Source organism: Hoplias malabaricus, chromosome 15 (assembly GCF_029633855.1).
Source record: "Hoplias malabaricus isolate fHopMal1 chromosome 15, fHopMal1.hap1, whole genome shotgun sequence".
Taxonomy (NCBI): domain Eukaryota; kingdom Metazoa; phylum Chordata; class Actinopteri; order Characiformes; family Erythrinidae; genus Hoplias; species Hoplias malabaricus.
Genome location: NC_089814.1, coordinates 25,323,786 through 25,343,924, shown reverse-complemented (window position 1 = coordinate 25,343,924; position 20,139 = coordinate 25,323,786). Strand labels below are relative to the sequence as shown.

Here is a 20,139-nt window from a genome sequence, read left to right as displayed (position 1 = left end):
GTGCTTGGCTCACCTGCAGTGCACAGTGATTGGATGGTTTCCAGACTGTTGCTGCTGCTTCTGGACCGCAGCGATGATGTTGATCATCCCTTTGCCGTCTGTAGGGATGCCTACCTCTGGCCAGCCGTGAAAATGGAACTGACGAACCGCCCGTGTCTTGTTCTCCTATAGAAAACAAGAGTGAGAGTTAGCAGCTTAAAGCGACTCAAATCTGTTTTTTTCGCCTTAATGCAGTGTGGACATATCTGTAAAGATCGGATTTATAAGTATTTGATTCATGGGCATGCAGTGTGAGTGTGATGCGTTTTCCTGCCTGCATTAACGAACGTGAACCGTCAAGAGAGTCCAATACGGTCTGAGTAAAAATCTGTATTGAGTAATAAGGCTTGTAATGGGGTCATGTCTCCACAGGTCTTTAAAAAGCTGGAGCTGTGATTCCTAGCATTTGCCAGGCGTTCTCTGCAAGTTCTGAGTGAAGGTTAGGTTTACTCCTCAGTGCCTTTTTTTGTTACTGACAGTTTCTTGAAGCAGTTGTAAGTGTAAGAGCAAGAAGAACGATTAAATGAACAAGACAGGAGAACTCTGGCTGGACTAACATGTTTCTGTGTGGCAGTATTGTGGTGTGTATTCACTCACTCTGTTGTTAGTCACAAAAAGATCTCTCACAGTGTAGCTCTCACACTCCTCCTCTCTCTTCAACTCAATTGACATGTCCCCACACACCATCACCCCATCACTGGACCAATACTGAGCGCACTTCTCCTACAGAGAGAGGGACGGCGTGAGAGAGAGAGACAGTGAATACACAAGTGTTAAAACAACTGTCATTGCCACAACACAAATGACTACAAAGATTTACTAAAGATAATAAAAACGTTTTGTCTTCACTTGAGTAACACCTGTGTGTCAAGTGTGCTTCCCTTTACCTGTCCTCTCTCCTCTAGCTCCGTCAGCATAACAATGGAGCAGCTCCTCCACTCCCAGATCATCCTCCAGAAGTCCTCAATAGTGTGCTGGAGAGGTCCTTGACACGCCATATACGAGTCCTTCTGTCTGTAGCCCTACACATTCATACACACACACAAACAAACAAGGCTGAAGGCAGTACTTCCTTTCTCTGCACAGAGCAAGCTCCGTCTTTTTCAATACAGCCCTCAGTGAGTTTCTGGTTCACTTAATAAACCTGCAGGACACAAACAGCCCAAAATTATGTTAAGATAAATAATGGATGATTCTGCTCTGTTGGACTCCATGTTACAGACAGCTGAGGCATCACATCAACATCTCCTGATCATAGGAGGCTGTTGTATACCCCCCACTAATTCTCAGTGATGTAATTCCTTGTGTGATTCCTGATCGATGGTTCAGGGTGCAGTAAACCAAAGGGGATTATACAGAGTGTTCCTCTTTGCACAAAAACACCCTGGGTGAGAATAAAGTATGGTTCCTATTACACTAAAAGTAATCGGTGTTTGTAGCACTGCTAGGGTAACACACTAGCCAAAACGTACCCCAACCCCTCTACAGCTGCAGGGGAGAGCTGATTCAGCTAGTGAGCCATCAATGAAAATGAGGGGGAAATACCAAAAAAAAAAAAGAACCACACATGTTTATCATCTCCTCTCACTCGCTTCTCTCCACACGCTGTAACACAACCTCAGCACTAAAAAATGCACTCTCTCAAACCTTTTCAGAAGGGCTCCAGCACCAGCCCACCATGTGTGGTCTGTTGGAGGAGTGTGAGGCATCTGAGTGCTGACCAATACCCTGAGAAATACAGTGCTTGATTCATTTTCATATGAGCACATGGAATGCATTAAATCAGTGCAGTTATTTAATTCAGCTTAATTTCCTGAAGTAACTGCGCTACTGTATAATACTTCATGTGCAAATGATGTAAAAATCAGAGCCTGTTCTAACCAACAGAGCAGCATGCGGATCCTGCTCGGACTTACGTCGATAAAGGAGGCGTTGATATAGTCTGTGTTCTCTTCTCCACGTTTCACTGGGATGATTACTCTGTTAAACTCATCTGAGAGAGAGAGAGAGAGAGAGAGAGAGAGAGAGAGAGAGAGAGAGAGAGAGAATATTTCAATCTGGATGCAGAAATGGTTAGCGTTACTAAAGCCATAGTATTCAAGAAGAAAGGTTTAAACACATTTTCAACAAAGTGTTCAAATCTACATTCATCATGTCAACGACAATAGGAACCATTAATCAAGATTAAAACACTTTATTTTCCCCTTTAAACAAATCAGCGCACAAATTTTCTTGAGAACTCAATCCTGGTTCTGTTTACCACTGTCCAGAGCATTCAAGAGCTCCCCTGCATACCTGATACAAGCAGCTCAGTATTTCAGCAGCCCTTACGGAATTACAGTATGTGCTTTACTACTATAGTGTGTGAGAATATTACAAAAAGCAGGGTAGTGGCTCTCCAGACTGGACCATTAATAGACAATTAATCACAACCGACATTCAGATCTTCTAATTGACGTAATCCTGCCTATATTGATTTTACTTTTAATTTACGTTTTTTATTTATTTATTAATATGTCCCCCACTGTATGTTCTTGAACAATGTAGTAACATGATTCAACCACATGGAAGCAACATAGAGGAGAACCTAAACACAGAAGCTGACTAAGAAAAATACGGTGTTTGCTGTTTGTTCGGATTTTGAATGTAGTGAAGATGAAAAAAATGTATCCATTATATATACTTGAGCACATTTACAGTAGCCTTGTCAGTGAAATATAAGGGCAAAGTCTAACAATAATATAATGGATCATTAATTGTAATCGAGTTAAAATGTTCAATTAATCGAGATACTGATCATATCGTACATCAATACGTCAGACCCAGGGTTGAGAACATCTGTGTTGGAAATGGTATGTAAAATAGTATGCAGAAAAAGCACTTGATGACATTAATGTAAAAGGGCCACAAATTCATCTTCAGACATTTGAAGAAAAGCATTAAATTATAGTCCCACCATTTTAACGCTGATCTGAGCAACCTACAAGCAGTGGCAGAAAATAGGTATCTGAGCATGTCATTCTGGCCAAGTGTGTCCAGAAATGTCCAATTCAGGGCATCATAACATCAGACATTGAAAACTGATGCTCTTCAAAACACACACACACACACACACACACCACCAATACACGCACATATACCTTACATAAATCTACACACACACACAGCTCACATGGAATGATCTGCAGCACTCGGTTCTTCTTCATGTTCGCAGGAAGGTTCCCTGTTCTCATCTTATCGTTCTGGATCTTTATAGAGGTAAGTTTCTGCAGAAAATGGAGAGCGAGAGTTATCTTGATCTCTGCAGCAGAGCCTTCATTTTAACAATCAACTATTTTCTGTACAGCACACCCATGTTGTGAGTAAATAAGTCCTAGACATTACCAGGGGTCAATATCCAGGCAAACAGCTGAGAAACAGCTAGCTCCTGTTCCTATCTCAGAGGACAAAAGGAGGCTCCCTGTTTGATAAGCCCTACCTTGAACTCAGCTTCCAGGCCCCCACAACCAGCTCCAGGTAAGGGTGCGTAGAGCTTGGCCAGGTGAGACTCCAGAGAAGTCACCTCCAGCTCTGTGTCTCCATACAGATAGTGCTCCAACAACGCCTGGAAAATGAAAACGTACTGCATCTGTGGGAAAGTGGGACAGGAGAGAAAATCTCAGGTTAAAAAAAGGAACCGGTTTAACTCCTCAGTGTTGGGGTGAGTAAACCAAACTGTGGAGGGGTGTGTGAACTACAGAGTGTAAGTGTGTTTGTGGACTGACATCTGTCTGGACCATCTGGCAGCGTTGAGCCCTGATCCGTGTCACAAAGCCAAACACATCCACCTTCCTCTCAGCACCCATCATGTCCAACATAGCATCAATAACAATGAAGGTGCCCGTCCTGCCCACACCCGCACTGAGAGATAGAGAGAGAGAGAGAGAGAAAGACAAAGTTATATTAGAAATGAAAGTAAATTTGAGGCACGTCTAATTAATAAATAAATAAGTAAATACCCAGCGGCCTGACTGCTTTCCTTTCAAAATCTGCATTTTACTATCTGACCACAAGAGGGCACTCCACAATTGACGCAGGAGGTGTCCTCATATTTAAGGGCCCTCACCCATGATATTGTCTGCACAATCATACTACCTGATCCTTGTTCGTCTGCTTTAATTTCAGTCTCTCTGTGCATTTTGTGCTATTCTCAAAGGCTCTACAGAATGACTGAATTAGACTCAAACCCTGTTTGTCCAAACATCTACAATGAATCTGGTGATAACTGTCATGGTGCAAAAACAGTATCGGTGGTTGATAAAGACTTACTCAAGGGCCACTACTGTTGGTGGGTTTAAAGATTTAGGTTTCAGTACTTAATGAAACAGGAACTGAAATTAAAAGTGGGCAGCCTGGTGATTCGGAGAGGATATTGGTTTTATTTACCTGCAGTGCACCACTATGGGTCCGGCATACTGCGGGTTACACGTCTTCACCTTTTTCAAAAACTTAAGCATCCCAATAGGCGTGAAAGGGACGCCAAAGTCGGGCCAGCTGGTGAAATGGAACTGAGTGACCAACCTCTGGGGCTTCTTCCCTGATACATCGCCCACCTGGAGGGGAGGGGAGCACAGTAAATTGGGGCATGAAGTTCCTCCCAGCTTCCAGACCAATACAATGTCAGTGAACCCTGGGTGCGCTGGGTTATAGATGGTAGGCTTCAGATGTACAAGAAAATGCTTGGAGGAGCTACAGTACCTGCTGAATGCAGAATTTGCGGATAGTGTAGTCAACCAGCACCATCACGTCCTCCACGGATACACGAATATTCCCGTATGTCCAGCATCCCTGGTCCGGCCAGTACTGTGCACATTTGCACTGCAACACACAATATCGCCATCATCATCATCACCTTCACACACATCTCCTCTGAGTTTACACTCGGCCCCCTTCAGTGAGCAAAGTGTTCACTTAAATTCATTATTATTTTTTTTCCTACACAAACATTCCACTGACCGAAAAATCAAGAGAATGCATCAGAATGGTGCAGCCATTTTGTTAGCAGCTCCTCAGCACAGGACTGAGCTTCTTAGCTTCCGATGGGATTGCCATGGAGAGAGCTAGCTAGAATTTTTGCAACATACTTGTTCTAAAATTAAGGCAGAATACCTCTTTCCTCTCCTTCAGGTTGGTTACCATCACAATGGTGGCAGTGTTCTGCTCCCAGATCATTCTCCAGAAGTCATTCACAGTTTCCTCCTTTGGCCCTGACAAAAACAAAGCAAACACAGACATAAACAAGTGACTAGGATGGAGAATCTGCATGCTTCCAAGTGTCCCAGTACTTCACGTAAAAAAAAAAAAAGAGATAAATATCATTCAGCATATCAAAGCATCCTTTTGATCGTCAAAGATTTGTTTTGAAAGGTTTACCTTGGGCAGCTATGAATTTGTTCTTCTCTTGATAGCCCTGTTAAGAGACAAAAGGGGTGGGGGTTTGAAGAGTAGAAATTAGGTCTCTCTATGATGAGGTCTGTGATGGGTAATAGCTGGCCTGAACTCTAACTCACATTAATATAGGAGGCGTTGATGTAATCTGAATCTGGAACACCCTCCAGAGACGAGAGGTGCACCCTGGAGTGATCGTCTGAGAAAATGAGAAAGAGTGAGGTGAAGAATTAATTTCATTATTCTCCTAAATCATTTACACGACTGCTGTTACACTCACGTTCATGTAGCATGTAAACGCTGGGAGCACTTAATTATCAATAATGAAAGAAGGCCAGAAGAGACTTAATGGTTTGTGCCTCTTCTGAAGGATCAGATCCTGTCCCAGTTACACTGTGTATATAACAGTATACTACACTGTAACACACACTTTGGAAAAAATAGCAATATTGATACTTGTTTAAATATCTGTTCAGATTTTCCACATTTGCTCCTCACATCACATTTATTTACATCAATTTACAGTTGTGCAGCTGATGTGAGCTTTACAAAGAAGTAAAGGATGAGTCATCTCTGCCTGTGTGATTGTGTGTGAGTGTGTGCGCTCACAAGGCAGGATGTTGACATAACGGTTCTTCTCCTTGTTCTCCTCCTTGGAGGCAGCGTCACAGGAAGCTTGGATGGGGCACACTGGCAGAGCCTGCAGCGATAGAGAGAGATCAGACCAATCAGATTTCACTGTAGAGGTGGTGTTAGGGGAATCACCAACCACAAAACTCTGTAATTTTCAGCTTTTGCATAAACCCAAGTCATATTTAAAATTTTTATAACAATTAATAGTTTATTAAACCTGCAGAAGTGTTTTCTGTACAAACTGTTTCACTCATTTTCACTCAAAATGCCTGCATTTGGTTGAACATGCACATGAAGGCCGGGGGAGCTCTGAGAATCTCAAACTCTTGAGCTCTGTGAAATAATGAAACTTTGAGAAGCTCTGTTTAACACTGAGTAGTTCTTAAACTCAAACACTGTGGAGCTCCTTGAAACAGAGAAACTCTAAAAAGCTCTGTTCAATTTAACTCTGGGGAGCTCTGTGAAAGCGAAGCTCTGTTGAACTCTGTGGAGCTGTTAGGTTCTGAGGAGCTCACTTTAACTCTGTGGAGCTCTATAACTACATGAATCTAGGAGAACTCAGTAGAAAAGGAAAATTCCCATGCAGTGTGTATTCCGCAGTCAGAGCAGATTTCTGGAATGATTCAGATGGTTGAATCTTCAGGGAAAGGATGCTGTTGCAAATTAACGCAGCACTGAGGAGTGGGTCATGATGTAAACAAGCAGAGGCAAAGGCTGAACCTGGTCTATGGGTCATGTGTGATCACAGTGAGTAGTGTTTGTGCGCGCGAGAGTTTGTGCCTACATTGAATTCCTCCCGGAAGAGTTTATTGTCGTCAGCCATACGGCGGTTCATTTCCTCCTCCAGCTTGTCCACAGGAAGAGGCGGGTACTTCCGGTTAGTGCTTGGGGAGCGGGCCAATAGTGGCACACTTTGAAGCTCTGAGAGGTTCAACAGGAAGGGAGCGACGAGGAAAAAAGGGAAGGAATGGGAGGAGAGAGGGAGAGAGAGAGCCGATACCATTCAGCAGATGAATGGGTGAGTATACAAAAAAAGGTAAGGTGGCCAGGGAGGGGGGAGAGAAAGAGAGAGAGAGAGAGAAAATATGTTAATCTAGCTGTAATGTGCTAGGCTTAAAAAACACAAACACAAAACTCTTGGGCAACTAAGAAGTTTTCAATTTGGCAGACCAATTGTAAAAAACCCAACTTTAAAGTGTTTGGTGTTTATGTTAGAGGGTATGTCCTGACTGAACAGCCTGTCATGGTCATTGGTTGAGCATTTCCACTTTCAAACTGCAGTGTTCCAAAAAAAAAAAAAAACTTCTACTGTATCTGTCATTCTGAACAGAGTGGAGCAGTATGTGACCAGATTTCCAGACATTGTTTGACTAGAAAGGAAATGAATGAAGTGTGGTCTCTGACTGAATGAAGGGGACAGACACACACACACACACAGGACTCCCTCAACCCCACCCACAATCCCCTCTCTGGCACCTGTGTCGTCCGTCCTGCCATTGGTCAGTCTGAAGGAGTTGGAGTGGCTTCCTGCCTGCTTGTATTTCTTAAACCTGTCACACAAGAACACAATAACCACACGGTGAGAGCCAGGCTTAAGTCTGAGAACCAGCCCCCTGCTGCACAACCCACCGGAGGATGAGTTCTGGCTCCAGCAGAGAGAGTTCCTAATGCTGGGATCATACTACACAAACTTTCACTGCGTTCACCATGTCAGATTAGTACTGTAAATTAGTGCCATGTTTTGTTTCGGAGACTGGCAACACTACACATTTAACATGGACCATTCTTCAATCCACATCATTGCACGAGGTCAGATCTCGCCACATAGGCGGGTCAAGAAACTATCAATCATGGCTACAGAAGAGCGGCGTGTTATGTTGGTGGTTTTGTGTTCCAAAAAGAAGGGGAAAAAAAAACGATTGTGAACCCGTTACTGGGTGTTAGGAAGAAAACAGTATGCACTTGTTTATCCTGCAAATACTTGAGGTAATGTGCTACATGTCAAGAGCATTTGCTCAGTTTTGTTTTTATTTTCCCACCTGACAGCTGCACCAGCAGCCTCCCTTTCTCTTCTCCACGTTTACATGTGTGTGCCAGACAGTGCTCTGTCTTCCTATTGGTCATCATCAAGGAACACCACAAATGCTACATCGCTGATCTTTGATAATGTCACACTACACGACCGTTCCTCATATTCGATTCCGATACTGGAACATTGTAGGCTACAAGAAAATCGTGTCAAAATCGGGCAAAATTCGTAAAGTGTCATCCCAGCCAAGTGTGAAATGTGTGTATGGCTGTGTGGAGGTAGAGAGAGAGAGACTGAGTGAAGGACAACTGAAGTTTGTTCATGCTCCCGTTCTGACCTGAGCATGTAGAGGACGATGATGATGAAGACTATGACCAGCAGGGAAGATAAAGCCACCATCACAGCGATGACTGCAGTGTCGTCTGCATGTGAGACCAAACAAAAGTCAAACACACTCCTGTATGTTTTAATGAACATCTGTATATTTCTGATTTTGATGAATTGGAGGAAATTATAAAACAGGAAACAGGTAATGAGTCTTGTACAAATGAATAAACAGCCATAAAACACCCCCTGCTAATAAACACACATCACACTCAGTGAGCCTGCAGAGAAAAGGGAACATATTAAAAACAATATTTACATGAAATATGAGAAGTCTTACCTTCTCCAACTCCATTTCCTCCATCAACAGTATTTCCACCTGTGTAAAAGCATGAACAGAGATGAAGATATTGCTCTAATCCTGCTCCCTAGGTGGATAATATTGACTTATTAGTGCTGTTTCTGATTATTTAAGGTGGAACTGATGCCAAAGCATCAGAGAGCTAACTGCATGAAAGTAAACACAGACCGCTAAACTGCTACAAAACTAAACAACTTGAGGTACAAATGACTTTCTGTGGGAATTCAAAGAGTGAATAAAAACTTTCAACTTCACCCACGTACAAACAGTTGTTTTTATCCTCAAACATACTATTCCACCATAAAAGATGTAGAGCTTCTGATCATAAACAAAACAGAAAAAACAGTGTTTCCCCACAATCATAATTCATACAAGTACTGACCAAATAGAAAAAGAAAAATCATTTGATTGGGAAGAGCGCAGATGTGGATCAGCTCAGTGTAACATAGATCTGCTGAATTTAACAAAATGAAAAAACACAAAATGTGGGAAAAGTTGTGGCACATCAGAAATTGAGCACTAAAATTAGCAGTTCCCTCTGGAACTCTATAGAGATGTGTTCACTTATTTTTATGTGGGAAGTTTTACAGAGGCCTCCTGGTGTGTGAAGACCTGCACCGTACCTGTTGTGGTGATGGAGTCAGTGGACTGAGTGGACAAAGGTTCGAAGATAGTCTCAGTGGACACGGCTGTTGGTGTGGTAGTCCCAGATGTAGGAGTAGCTGTAGAAGTGACATTATTACCCTGAACCTCGCTCTCGCTGGTGGGGGTGTTCTCTACTGGTGCAGACGTAGTAGACGTGGGCTCTGAAACTGTAGATGGAGCCAGAGTTGAAGTGAGGTAGAATATTGTGGAGTCTGTATTGGTCACATTGTCCAAGTTTGCTTTGGTGGAGATAGCAGAGGGTGTAGTGGCGCCATGTCCGGGTGCATCTGGGGGTTTGGAGGCTGTTTGTGAAAGTGATACAAGTAGATTAGCATCATTTGCATGTTCTGTACTTTCACTGTACAATAAACAACATTCAGTTCCACTTAGGGCTGGACAATTATTCAATTTTTCAATAAAAATGATATGATTTTTATACACATTTTCAATATACATTATTTACAGCATCTGTCACTACATTACAGGGCACTGTCGTCAGTTCACTGCACACATTTTAAAGTTAGTTTAAGAATATTAATGTGGACAAAGCCAAGAGGTTGTTGTCTGATGGTGATGTCATGTTGCTTTTAGTTCTTGGCAGTTTTTCTATGGCTTTTTTATTGTCCGTATCGATATCTGAATTATATCGTATTGACCCAAATTAAGAAATATATTGTGATATAAATTTTGCCCATATCATCCAGCTCTAGTTACACTGATTACAGCTAAAATCATCTACAAACTTTGCATCTGAAAAAATACAGACATAATAAACTAGGGCTGTGCCTTATCACATCGTTCACAATACTACCACTATAATTTGTAATCATTTTTAACATTGTAATAATAGTGAAATTCGGATGTAATGATGTCATCCAGCTATTTGTAATATGGTCTACGTTCATTACACGAGTCATTTAGGCACAGCGACTAGTATGTTAGAAAGTTGCTCGGTGGTGGAAGAATTTGCTCCAAAAGGGGAATGACTTCAGTAGTGTGGAGATGGTCTGGTTACAAAATATCAGATATATAACATACCATTGTAATTGTAAGATAGAAAAGCCTGTAAACAACAAAATGAGGAAACACAACTAATATGTTTCACCACCTCAAGCAGAAGCACCCAGTTGAGGGGTGGAAAGTTTAGAAAAAAAAAAAAAAAAAAAAGGCACGAGGAGAGTTCAACAGACAATGTGTGCTCTAACATTGACTCAGCATCGCAACTATTCTGTACTTGTTTAGTTCCTTACTGTAAAACTTTAAGGGTATTTTTGTATAATTGTTTTTGTTTGCTGTTTATTTGCACAAACTAAATTTTCTGCACTTTAGTTGTAGGGTAGATGTATACACAATTTATACAATGTCAAAATCTTTGTAATTTACGGTTGTGTACAAAATAAACACTTGTTTTGTAGTTTCTTCTGAATGTCTGAAAATGTTATATTTGTCCTACTTAACTTTATTTCATATAATATATACATATAATCAAATGAAAATAACAATAGATAGACAGACAGATGAAATGATATGTTCTTGAAATTAATAAAAGTATTTTTCATTATTTAAGAACATGGTTATCGCCAATATCTCAAAAGATATTCAATGCTCTTTCTGAACAATTGAAATTAGTAAATATATAACAGTCAGTTAAATAATGTTTCAGGAAAATTCACAAAGCAAACATTAGTTTTACTGGTGTTTAAAAAAAGGCTAACTTCTTCAGAAAGTGTTTGTTCCTTGTGGTTGTGGCAAATCTAGGATTCCAGTCCCTGAGGCACTAGTTATAGCACAGACAGATCACAGAGGCTGCTGCATGGAAAAGGAAGGAAAATAAATAAATAAATAAACCTTACTTGAGGATTCGGTTGTTTGGGCCAAGTTAAGGGCCACCAAGGCCCCAGCCAAAAACAGGAGCAGGGGACACAAATCCATACTACCCTCTGAAAGTGAGAGAGAGAGAGAAAGAGAATATATTATGTTAATCTAGCTGTAATGTACTTGGCTGTACTTGAGCTGCTGTTGTGAGTCCGATAAAAAAATGTGAAAGCTGCTGTAACATGAGAGATTTTACAAGAGCCGAGTTTGTGCTGGATTTGAATGATCTCTGCATTTCGTGGTGACTGACATGGCTCTTGCCAGTGTTCTGCAGGGTTTACACGTCACCATTTAGTACCTACTCTGCACCGAAAGCCTACCAGGTTCCAGGGAAAAGGAACCAGATTTGGCCAGTGGAGAAGCAAAAGAGCCGTGCTGAGTCAAGTAGAGTCATGTAGGTTCCATGCAGTGGAAAAGCACCATAACTCCAAGCTAAATGTTTGGATGGAGCCCCATCATGCCAGAGGACATAGTCCAAAGTGCTTGGGGGCGGCAGTGATTTTAGGTTCATGTGCTGCTGCAGCTCCAGTGTGTTCCTATTCATTTCATGCTTTTCTACGTAGGTTAAACAATCTGTGTGGATAGCTGAACCACAATGGGTGAAACTTAAAGCAGCTGAACTAAACAGACGTACATTGTTGACTGGTTACTGGAATAAACCCTGGCTAATCGCCAGAAGCATGGTTCTGCAAAACATGCAAAGAGGATGGAAAACATCTCACACAAGCAGGTAGTAGTAGATATGTAATATTAAAAATCAGAACAGAATCCTTTGATGGGCCCTTTGTGCTGCTAGTTTCAGTAAAAAGTAAAACCCATAACGTATTTAGAGCTGCAACTCTTTCCTCACTTGTATCTGCTCCCCATCAGCCAGATTCATCAGTGCTACTCTGTTTCTTTTAGGACAGCTCACTTACCTGGAAAAAAGCTTTGTGCATCACTCACTCATTCGCACAATGATGACCTAGAGAGAGAGAGAGAGAGAGAGAGATTACACAACTTTGCAGAGCATTTCTTTAATTTGCTCAGCCCTGAAGGCATGTTTTGTTGAAACGGATGAATTTGCTAACTTCCACCACATTGCTGACATGTGGCGACTCGTCCCACTCATTTCCAACAGAGCTTTACAGGGTGACGAGCTGCTGCAGGACACCGTTTAACACAGACTCTCTCATCACAACCATCTCTGGGACAAATAACATGTCTGAAATCACACAGCTCTGTCCTAAACCATCAAGGATTTCTGTAAACAAAATCAATGACTACAGCAGTGGATTTTAACCTTTTATTCCTGTGACTAGGGATGCATAAATACCATTTTTTCTAGTATTAGTATGTGTATTTTTGGACTTGCTGATACCAATGCCAATACTTACTTAGAATTAAGCAATCAGGACTACTGATGTGTATTAGTGTAGTTATTATTAAAACATTTTTCATTCTGGAATTTTGTTCATTTCTGGAACTGTCCCTCTTTATTTTTCATTTCCCCACATTTACACCACCAATAATTTGAATTTGCCTCTGGGATCAATAAAGTATTTATCTATATTAATAACATGAGATGCAACAAGCCCTTGATATGCCTTTGCACAGTGTTGTGCACCTTTGGGAAGACAGTTTATTGTTAGATGATAACGGCTGGGAAGCGCCAACCTGTGAGTGTTTATGTTTAAGCACTTTTTTTCAGTGCAGCAGCCTGATCTATGGTTTTGGATCCAATTCAAAATTCGCAAGCAGAGAAAATTTGAATGAACAGTGCTCTCACAAACGGGAAAACATTTCCCAGGAGGAAAATACACTTTGATCGAACGCAGCATACTCACTGCTCTTGGGTTCTCCCTGCAGTCTGCTTTGCTTGGGTTGCCGTCACTGATTGTGAAATAATTCCAGATTGCGGACATTTTGAGATGTCTGCTCATTAGCGCAGCAACGTGCACTAAACACAAGGTATCAGAGCCTCGTTTGTGATTATGAGGAGGAGTAAATTAACGTACTATTGGGTAAATACCTGATACCAGTATCAGTATTCATGCATCTCTATTTGTGACCCCACACACACACCCCTCCAGCATTAACAACACCATAGAACAGAATACAAAAACTAAGAAGCAACAACTGTAAAGCCTTCTTTTCAACAACAAGCACAATTCAATAAATAAGTAAAGAAATTCAATCAGACATTCAGATCTTACATAGGCCACAGGCACGTCAGAGGAAACAGAAGGAGAGGTGTGTGCGCACACACACCCACGCACAAATACTTGACTGTGATGTCTTGTTTTAAGATGCCTCTTCATTTTTAAACAATTTAAACTCTTGATAGAAGATCATCGCAAAGCGCACATTGTGGGTCCTCCATTACATTTCTAACTTGGCCCATGAATCCGGACACTGGTATGTTCTTTCTGATAGTGCCAATGTCTGGAAGCATCGCCAACTCAAGCATCAGCTCGTTTCTTTCAGCTTTTTTTTTTCTTTGATTAAGTGGGAAAGGTCAGAGTCTGCGCAGACAGAGCTGCAGATCCATCACTTTATTTTGAACAGTATAAGGAACCACTAAGCTGTGCGTCTCTGCCCTGCAGAACAGTTTTAGTAAAAATGAGATTTAAAATGTTAATAATATAATAATAAAACAAATAATAAATCACATACATATATACAGACGGAACAGAATTTCATCTCGTGGCCCCTCACATTTTTTGGATAGATCACTGTGACCAAAGTACGAGGACCGTTAGCAGAACAGTAAACTAATTTTTAATAATAATAATTTAATATTCAAGATTTTCAGAATTAATATCTAAATCAGTGTTTCTGAACTTAATTCCATCACTGCTGAGAACGGCAGGGTACTTCAGCTCTGAAATCCCACACACTGTCTACCACCAGCATATCACCTTGTGTCACACAAACACACACACGGCACAGGCATGTTTATATAGTTCTTCGAGGGACCGCCCGTATCAGTTGCAGACAGGATTAGACTGAACGCTGGAGATGGCTCAGTTACTTGGTTTTGTGTCACTTGATGATTCTCAGCTGTAATCCCTGCATTTCTCTCAGAGCTGTCCCTCACAGTGGGCTGTCATAATCCCAGTCCTAATCCGTGGGCCACGTTGGTTTTCGCTCAGTGTAACTCTGCCCTTCTGTCACTCATCAGTGTTTGCAGACATGAAGAAAGCTTCAAGGCCTGTGAGCAGCCTCCGCAGAGGAAGCAGCAGTGGATAAGCGTGGCTAATCCATGCTTTACCTGGCCTAACATTACATAGGTAATACATAGGTAACCGCAACTGCTGAATATTTACCTCACCACATAATCATCAGGTGAGTAAAAGACAAAGGTGTTCTATGTGCAGATCAACAGGGGTAAGAGTTTTCAGAAAATTCCAATTAAAATGTATTCCTATATAAACAATACCAACTAAACCAAACCAAAAACAACCCAACTCTATCTGACGTCTGCACAATGCCAAGTTGCAGAGCATCCCTGATTTGAGTGTGGGCTTTGTCCTGCCTGTACAATAGGCAGCAGAACAGCTAGAGAGAGTGGGAGTCAGTTTCATAAGTTTTTAAGGAGGCACTTCATGAGGTGAACAGAGAACATGCTTTTCAGCATGACAATGCACCTATGCAGAGGCAGCAACCATAACCTATTGCTCAAACAGTTCCTGTTGTGAGCAATGTCTGCTTTGAGAGAGAGAGAGAGAGAGAGAGAGAGAGAGAGAGAGAATGGAAATCTCAGCAGGCTACATGCAGTTCATCAGATATGATAACTTCAGATATGATCACAAGTGAGCAGACCCCCTTAACAGGCTCCAGATAGCTGCATGGTCTCTAGTCAGAGGGATTCATGAGCAACAACCTATTAACAGACAGAGAGAGAGAGACAGTGTGCTCACACACACACATATACATACATACATATACATATATATATATACACACACACAGTGTTTTCTCTCTCTCACACACACACCTCTGCCTGCCTGAAGCCAAAACCTAATCAGGGTGAAATCAGCCCACAGTCACAGGACGACCAAGTTCCTCTCAGGTTCCTCTCTCACACAACACAATACACAATACCAGAACTATTTCAACTGAGCTGTGAACCTGCACAGCCTTCAACAGGTGCATTGTTTGTGATAGATCCTTCTGGAAACTGCTCGGTTGAAGAGGCGCCCCAGCAGAACAGATCTACGTACGCACTTAAACAAAGGCTGGTCTGAGATCGGGGCTGTTGTGAGTCAACTGTCCCAGAGGAACCAAGCTCAGCAACTCTGTGTCCGCAGGGTTTGCACAGACAGCTACAGTGGGTCTGACTGGGGTGGGGTGTGTCACTTATTCCTAGCTACTCTAATAGCAGTCGAGTCAAAAAAAAAGGAGGGTTCCAGGGCCTTGATTGTTCAGAGATGATGTCTACAACCAGAGTTACAGCACTGCACCACTATACAACACAACAACTTCTTTAGATTGGAATCAGCTCGGTTTAGCAGTTGGGAAAATGTTCCTTGACCAAATCAAGCTTAGTCTGTTTCTAGTAATTCAGGGTGTTCAGACTTTTTTGTTCCCTTGGCCCAGGCCAAACAAGAAAATGACACATTGTTACATTTTACACCTGGTTTGGTTTGAGTTCACACCAACATGTTTACAATCAAACCAAAGTAAGCTATAAAAAAAAAAGTGACATGTGATGCAAGTATGACTTTTATTTTGCGAGCCTTCAGCTGGGCTCGTTTTACAATCTATAAACACAGCGAGAGGCGATAAAATGGATAAAAGGAGTCAGAACAGCCTAAATTTATTCACTGCACGAAGCAATGCAGCTTCACTACAGAGAGAAGTGGTTAGGTCTGTTCTCTGTGCATTATTTGTTTTTAATCGCACTCTGTTCCCTCACAGATTTATTATTAAATCCTGGGACGTGGATTACTGTGTTTGGTTCGTACAGACGCCTTTGGTTCATGTAGTATTCATACTTGAAATGAACCTTACCAAAGTTTGTTTACAAACAGACTGAAACCCACCTCAGATGGTCTCAGTCCGCTTGTTTGGTGCACAGCACACTTCGAAAATAAGTGTTCACACTTACTCCAATGAACCACACTAACAGAGCAATAGCACCAGGGTTCATTTTATTTGAACCGAAGTTGATAACTCTGAACACGATCTTAGTCCAACCTTTTCTGCTGATAAACTGGACACCAAGCTCCCGTTGAGGTTTGCTGTGGTGTACTAAACCACAAGTGCCTGTTAGCTGGCCAGCCATGTTTCTAAACAGTGTAGAGTCTTATTTCGTTGATTTTTAAATGGTCTCTTCCTCCAGCAAAAACCTTTTTTTATTAACGTGTGTCTGTGTGCACTGTGCCGAACTGCACAGCGCAGAAAACCCTTCACTCATGAGGTTCACACAGCCCAAGAGTGCCCCCACACATAAGGTAATATCGTATAGCAAGAAATCAAGAGTGATCTTTGACTTCTCGACAGAACAGTACATCTATTTGTGAAGCTGCTTCAAATAACAGGCCCCGTTAGAAGAGTCTTCCCCTCGGATTCCCTCTTTGGTGAGCGGAGGGCAGTGCACTGAGATATAATAGGCAACTGTTTTTCTGTCCCCATTCACAGTTTATTAATACCCAAGTGTGTGTCCTGTGGGGCATTCACTATGAGGGTGTGAGTGTGTGTGAGAGACAGACAGAGTGAGAGAATTTTTCTCAATGCACTACTTCATTGCGTTTGGACCACGCCGGGCTAGTGAGCGGACACTACTGCTGCCCACTGCACAAACAGACCACAGCTTATACTCCCCTTCACACACATACACAGTCTCCTCCACATACTGCTCCACGTCCGATCGAAAAACTGCCCACATGCCAAGCCTTCATTCATACACTCCGGAGGTGAGTCCATAATTGGTCCCTTTTCAGTATCCTCAAACTGGAGGGTGGCCAATAGGATTCCAGACAGAGGAAACTAGGGCTGTGATTGGACAGTTCACAGCTCAGTCATTCTGCACACAGCCAAACTGGTCACATCAGTTTCAGCCCAGAGGGACATGAAAGGAATTCATAAGGAAGAATGTGAACTTGGTCAATGATGATACGAATGCTCGCAGAGAGCAGGGATGACATCACACAGACGTGCCTCTACAAGTTCATCACCGCTGTCTCCACATCTCCATATTTAGATAAAGCATCTTTCCACACCTCGCTACAACTCCAGTGCAGCACGCTGTCACAGCTCCTGGAACATCTCAGAATATCAGAATCTCACACTAGTGTCATCAGACTCCAGGGCTTGGAAAAACCAGCTGATCTTCAGCATTTGAGCAGCACCAGAAGATCATTGAGCTTTTACTGTAGATACATTACAATAAAAGGTAACAAGACCAGTTTTACAACATTTCTAAATAATTAAGGGGTTACGATGTAAACAGTAATCTAGAGCTTTGCTGTGAAAGGCTCCCTCCTGAGAAACTTGCCAAGTTAATTGTTCAGAGTGGTGGTGAATGGAACCAAACGAGTGAAGAGGCTAATGCCTCTGAAAGCTACATCACAGACTAAAGAGTGTTAGCTGTAAATAAAACAGCAGCAAAAAAACCCATTCAGAGCAAAGCATTCTAAATAATGTGGAGTTCCCATTTAACAGTGATTTCCTTCCTGATGATGTTTTCCATTTCAGCATGAAGTTTTCTTACAGCAATCACTGTTATGGTGCTTTTCCACTGCTTGGGTCTGGCTCTACACGGCTCGGCACGCTTAAATCTTATCGCTTTTCCACTGGCAGGGCTCCCCCATGAAATGGAGCCGAATACGTTGAAAAAACCCATCTTTAACAGGAATCGCTGGCTTTGAAAAATAAAACAACGGCAGCAGTAAAGTTAGGCACTGTTTACTAATCACGTACTCGCGTGTGGTTGTTGTTTTTTGGACTGAACACAACTCCATGCCCCAGTTCTCACAGATCAGACCTTGTTGATTTAACAATCGATGAGATTGAGCTGGATTTGAATGAGCTCTGCATTTTGTGGTGATTGACATGTCTCTCTGGCCAATCAGCGTTCTGCAAGTTTTACGCATCACAGTTTAGTACCTACTCTGCACCGCTGGAACCCAGAGAAAGCTGGGACTGAAAACATTCCCAGTTCCAAGAACCAGGTACCAGACTTGGCCAATGGAAAAGTAAGAGCCGTGCCGAGTCGAGTAGAGCTATGTAGGTTCCATGCAGTGGAAAAGCACCATGTGTGTCTGAATTATTTAATCAGACTGCAAAGTTCGTTTTGCTTTACAGAAACAATATAATGATGTTTGGTAAGTTATCAGAACAATATCCATAAAGCTGGACCTCAGGATATGAATATTTTCCATCCATGGCCGAATCCCTAGATACACAGCGCTGACTGTATGTGATACTGTATGTAGCTGACATAATATTGGTTTGCATGCTAATTCACTAAGGCACTATAACTGAGGACTTTTTTTTTTCCTTCTCCCATTTCATTTGGTCACACAACCAAGACGTGGGCTTCAAATATCTAGTTAGAGCACATCGGAGGAAGGCCACACCCACCCACCACTGGCCCACCAGCTTATCCTCGCCACATCTGTAATTGGATAAAGACTTTCTCAGGAAGGAGCTTCCTGAGTGTCCCTGTTCAGAAAAACAGAGCGCAGATGAGCTGAGCCGGACGCTGGAGATATCAGCCGCAAGTCGTGACAGGAAGACCGTCTCCGCAGAGAGCATGGTGAGGTCACCAGAGTTCACCAGAGCCTGTCCAGATCAAGTCTGCCAGCTGATCTCAGAGCCTGATGGGCTATAATCATTTTACCGCTACATGACCACATTATTCATTATGATGCTAAGGTAAGTGCTAAGGCCTCAGACGACTCTGGAGCAGAGCACTGAAACTCAACACCTTTCAAATCCAATTCAGTATCCAATTCAGGACTGATATCACCCTGAGACAATTTTCCTCAAGGGATCTTAAAGAGTGAGATTTTTTATATACCTAACAAACACGTGATATGGAAGTTAAACTTTTATTCTTTTGGTCGTTTTTGACTGTTGATGTGAGAAAAGTCTAACAAACAAGTAATCCATGTTAGAAGACTCCATTTAAAAGTTTGTGACAAGTACTTGGGGCAGAGCTAAACACAATTTGAAACAGCAGTGAGACACACATCCACGAGCCTATGTAGAGCAGAACACCTTTTTATTTATCTGAATTTTCTGCATTTGTCTTTCACACAAGAAAACGGCAATTGGGACAACAACTGTGCTCTTATTCTTTTCCCAATTACCTTTACATTTTGAATGATTTATGTTGCTATGCGTGGAAGCATTAACTATTAAAAATTCACCTGAGGCGGTGACGAGGCAGATATAAACCCATTACTCTTGCCCATTACGAATCTTATACACAATTCTGACATGTAGTTACATTTGTCACTAAACAAGCATAAAGTTTAATAAAGCACTAAAGGAAAGTTATACAGATCAATACTACAGAAAAACAAGATTATTTTTCCTTAAAAAGTACATTTTGGTAAGGGTTCCCAAATATCTAATTATTTATCAATTAACTGGACTTTGAGATAATCATTCAAAGTCCATTCACTTTACACATGACAATATTTGAATGTCAAGATCAGAAAGTCTATTAAACTACACCAAGTTTCTCACTGTACAGGAACATTATCTGTGCAAATTTATGTTATGCTGTTTAGGCCGTTCTATAAAATGGCCTGCCTTCATTATGTCACGATGTACAGCAGCTGTTACCCCAGGACACAAATGAGCGAGAACA

General features: G+C 41.8%; 1 protein-coding gene across 2 annotated transcripts in view; it reads right to left on the bottom strand.

Moving 5' to 3' along the window:
- Positions 1-20,139, bottom strand: part of ptpra (protein tyrosine phosphatase receptor type A) — a 28,725-nt gene that overhangs the window by 3,694 nt on the left and 4,892 nt on the right. For both annotated transcript variants that reach the window (XM_066645359.1, XM_066645360.1), the window contains exons 2-21: positions 12,251-12,297; positions 11,312-11,398; positions 9,437-9,760; positions 8,793-8,831; positions 8,466-8,550; positions 7,576-7,649; positions 6,884-7,020; positions 6,076-6,166; positions 5,589-5,665; positions 5,452-5,488; positions 5,188-5,285; positions 4,777-4,896; positions 4,465-4,631; positions 3,804-3,939; positions 3,518-3,667; positions 3,212-3,305; positions 1,956-2,032; positions 927-1,061; positions 637-762; positions 14-165 (exon numbers count right to left, since the gene is read on the bottom strand). In XM_066645359.1, the coding sequence (XP_066501456.1) occupies positions 14-165; positions 637-762; positions 927-1,061; positions 1,956-2,032; positions 3,212-3,305; positions 3,518-3,667; positions 3,804-3,939; positions 4,465-4,631; positions 4,777-4,896; positions 5,188-5,285; positions 5,452-5,488; positions 5,589-5,665; positions 6,076-6,166; positions 6,884-7,020; positions 7,576-7,649; positions 8,466-8,550; positions 8,793-8,831; positions 9,437-9,760; positions 11,312-11,390 (2,198 nt within the window). In that variant the 5' untranslated portion in view covers positions 11,391-11,398; positions 12,251-12,297. The remainder of the gene's footprint in view (positions 1-13; positions 166-636; positions 763-926; positions 1,062-1,955; positions 2,033-3,211; positions 3,306-3,517; positions 3,668-3,803; positions 3,940-4,464; positions 4,632-4,776; positions 4,897-5,187; positions 5,286-5,451; positions 5,489-5,588; positions 5,666-6,075; positions 6,167-6,883; positions 7,021-7,575; positions 7,650-8,465; positions 8,551-8,792; positions 8,832-9,436; positions 9,761-11,311; positions 11,399-12,250; positions 12,298-20,139) is intronic.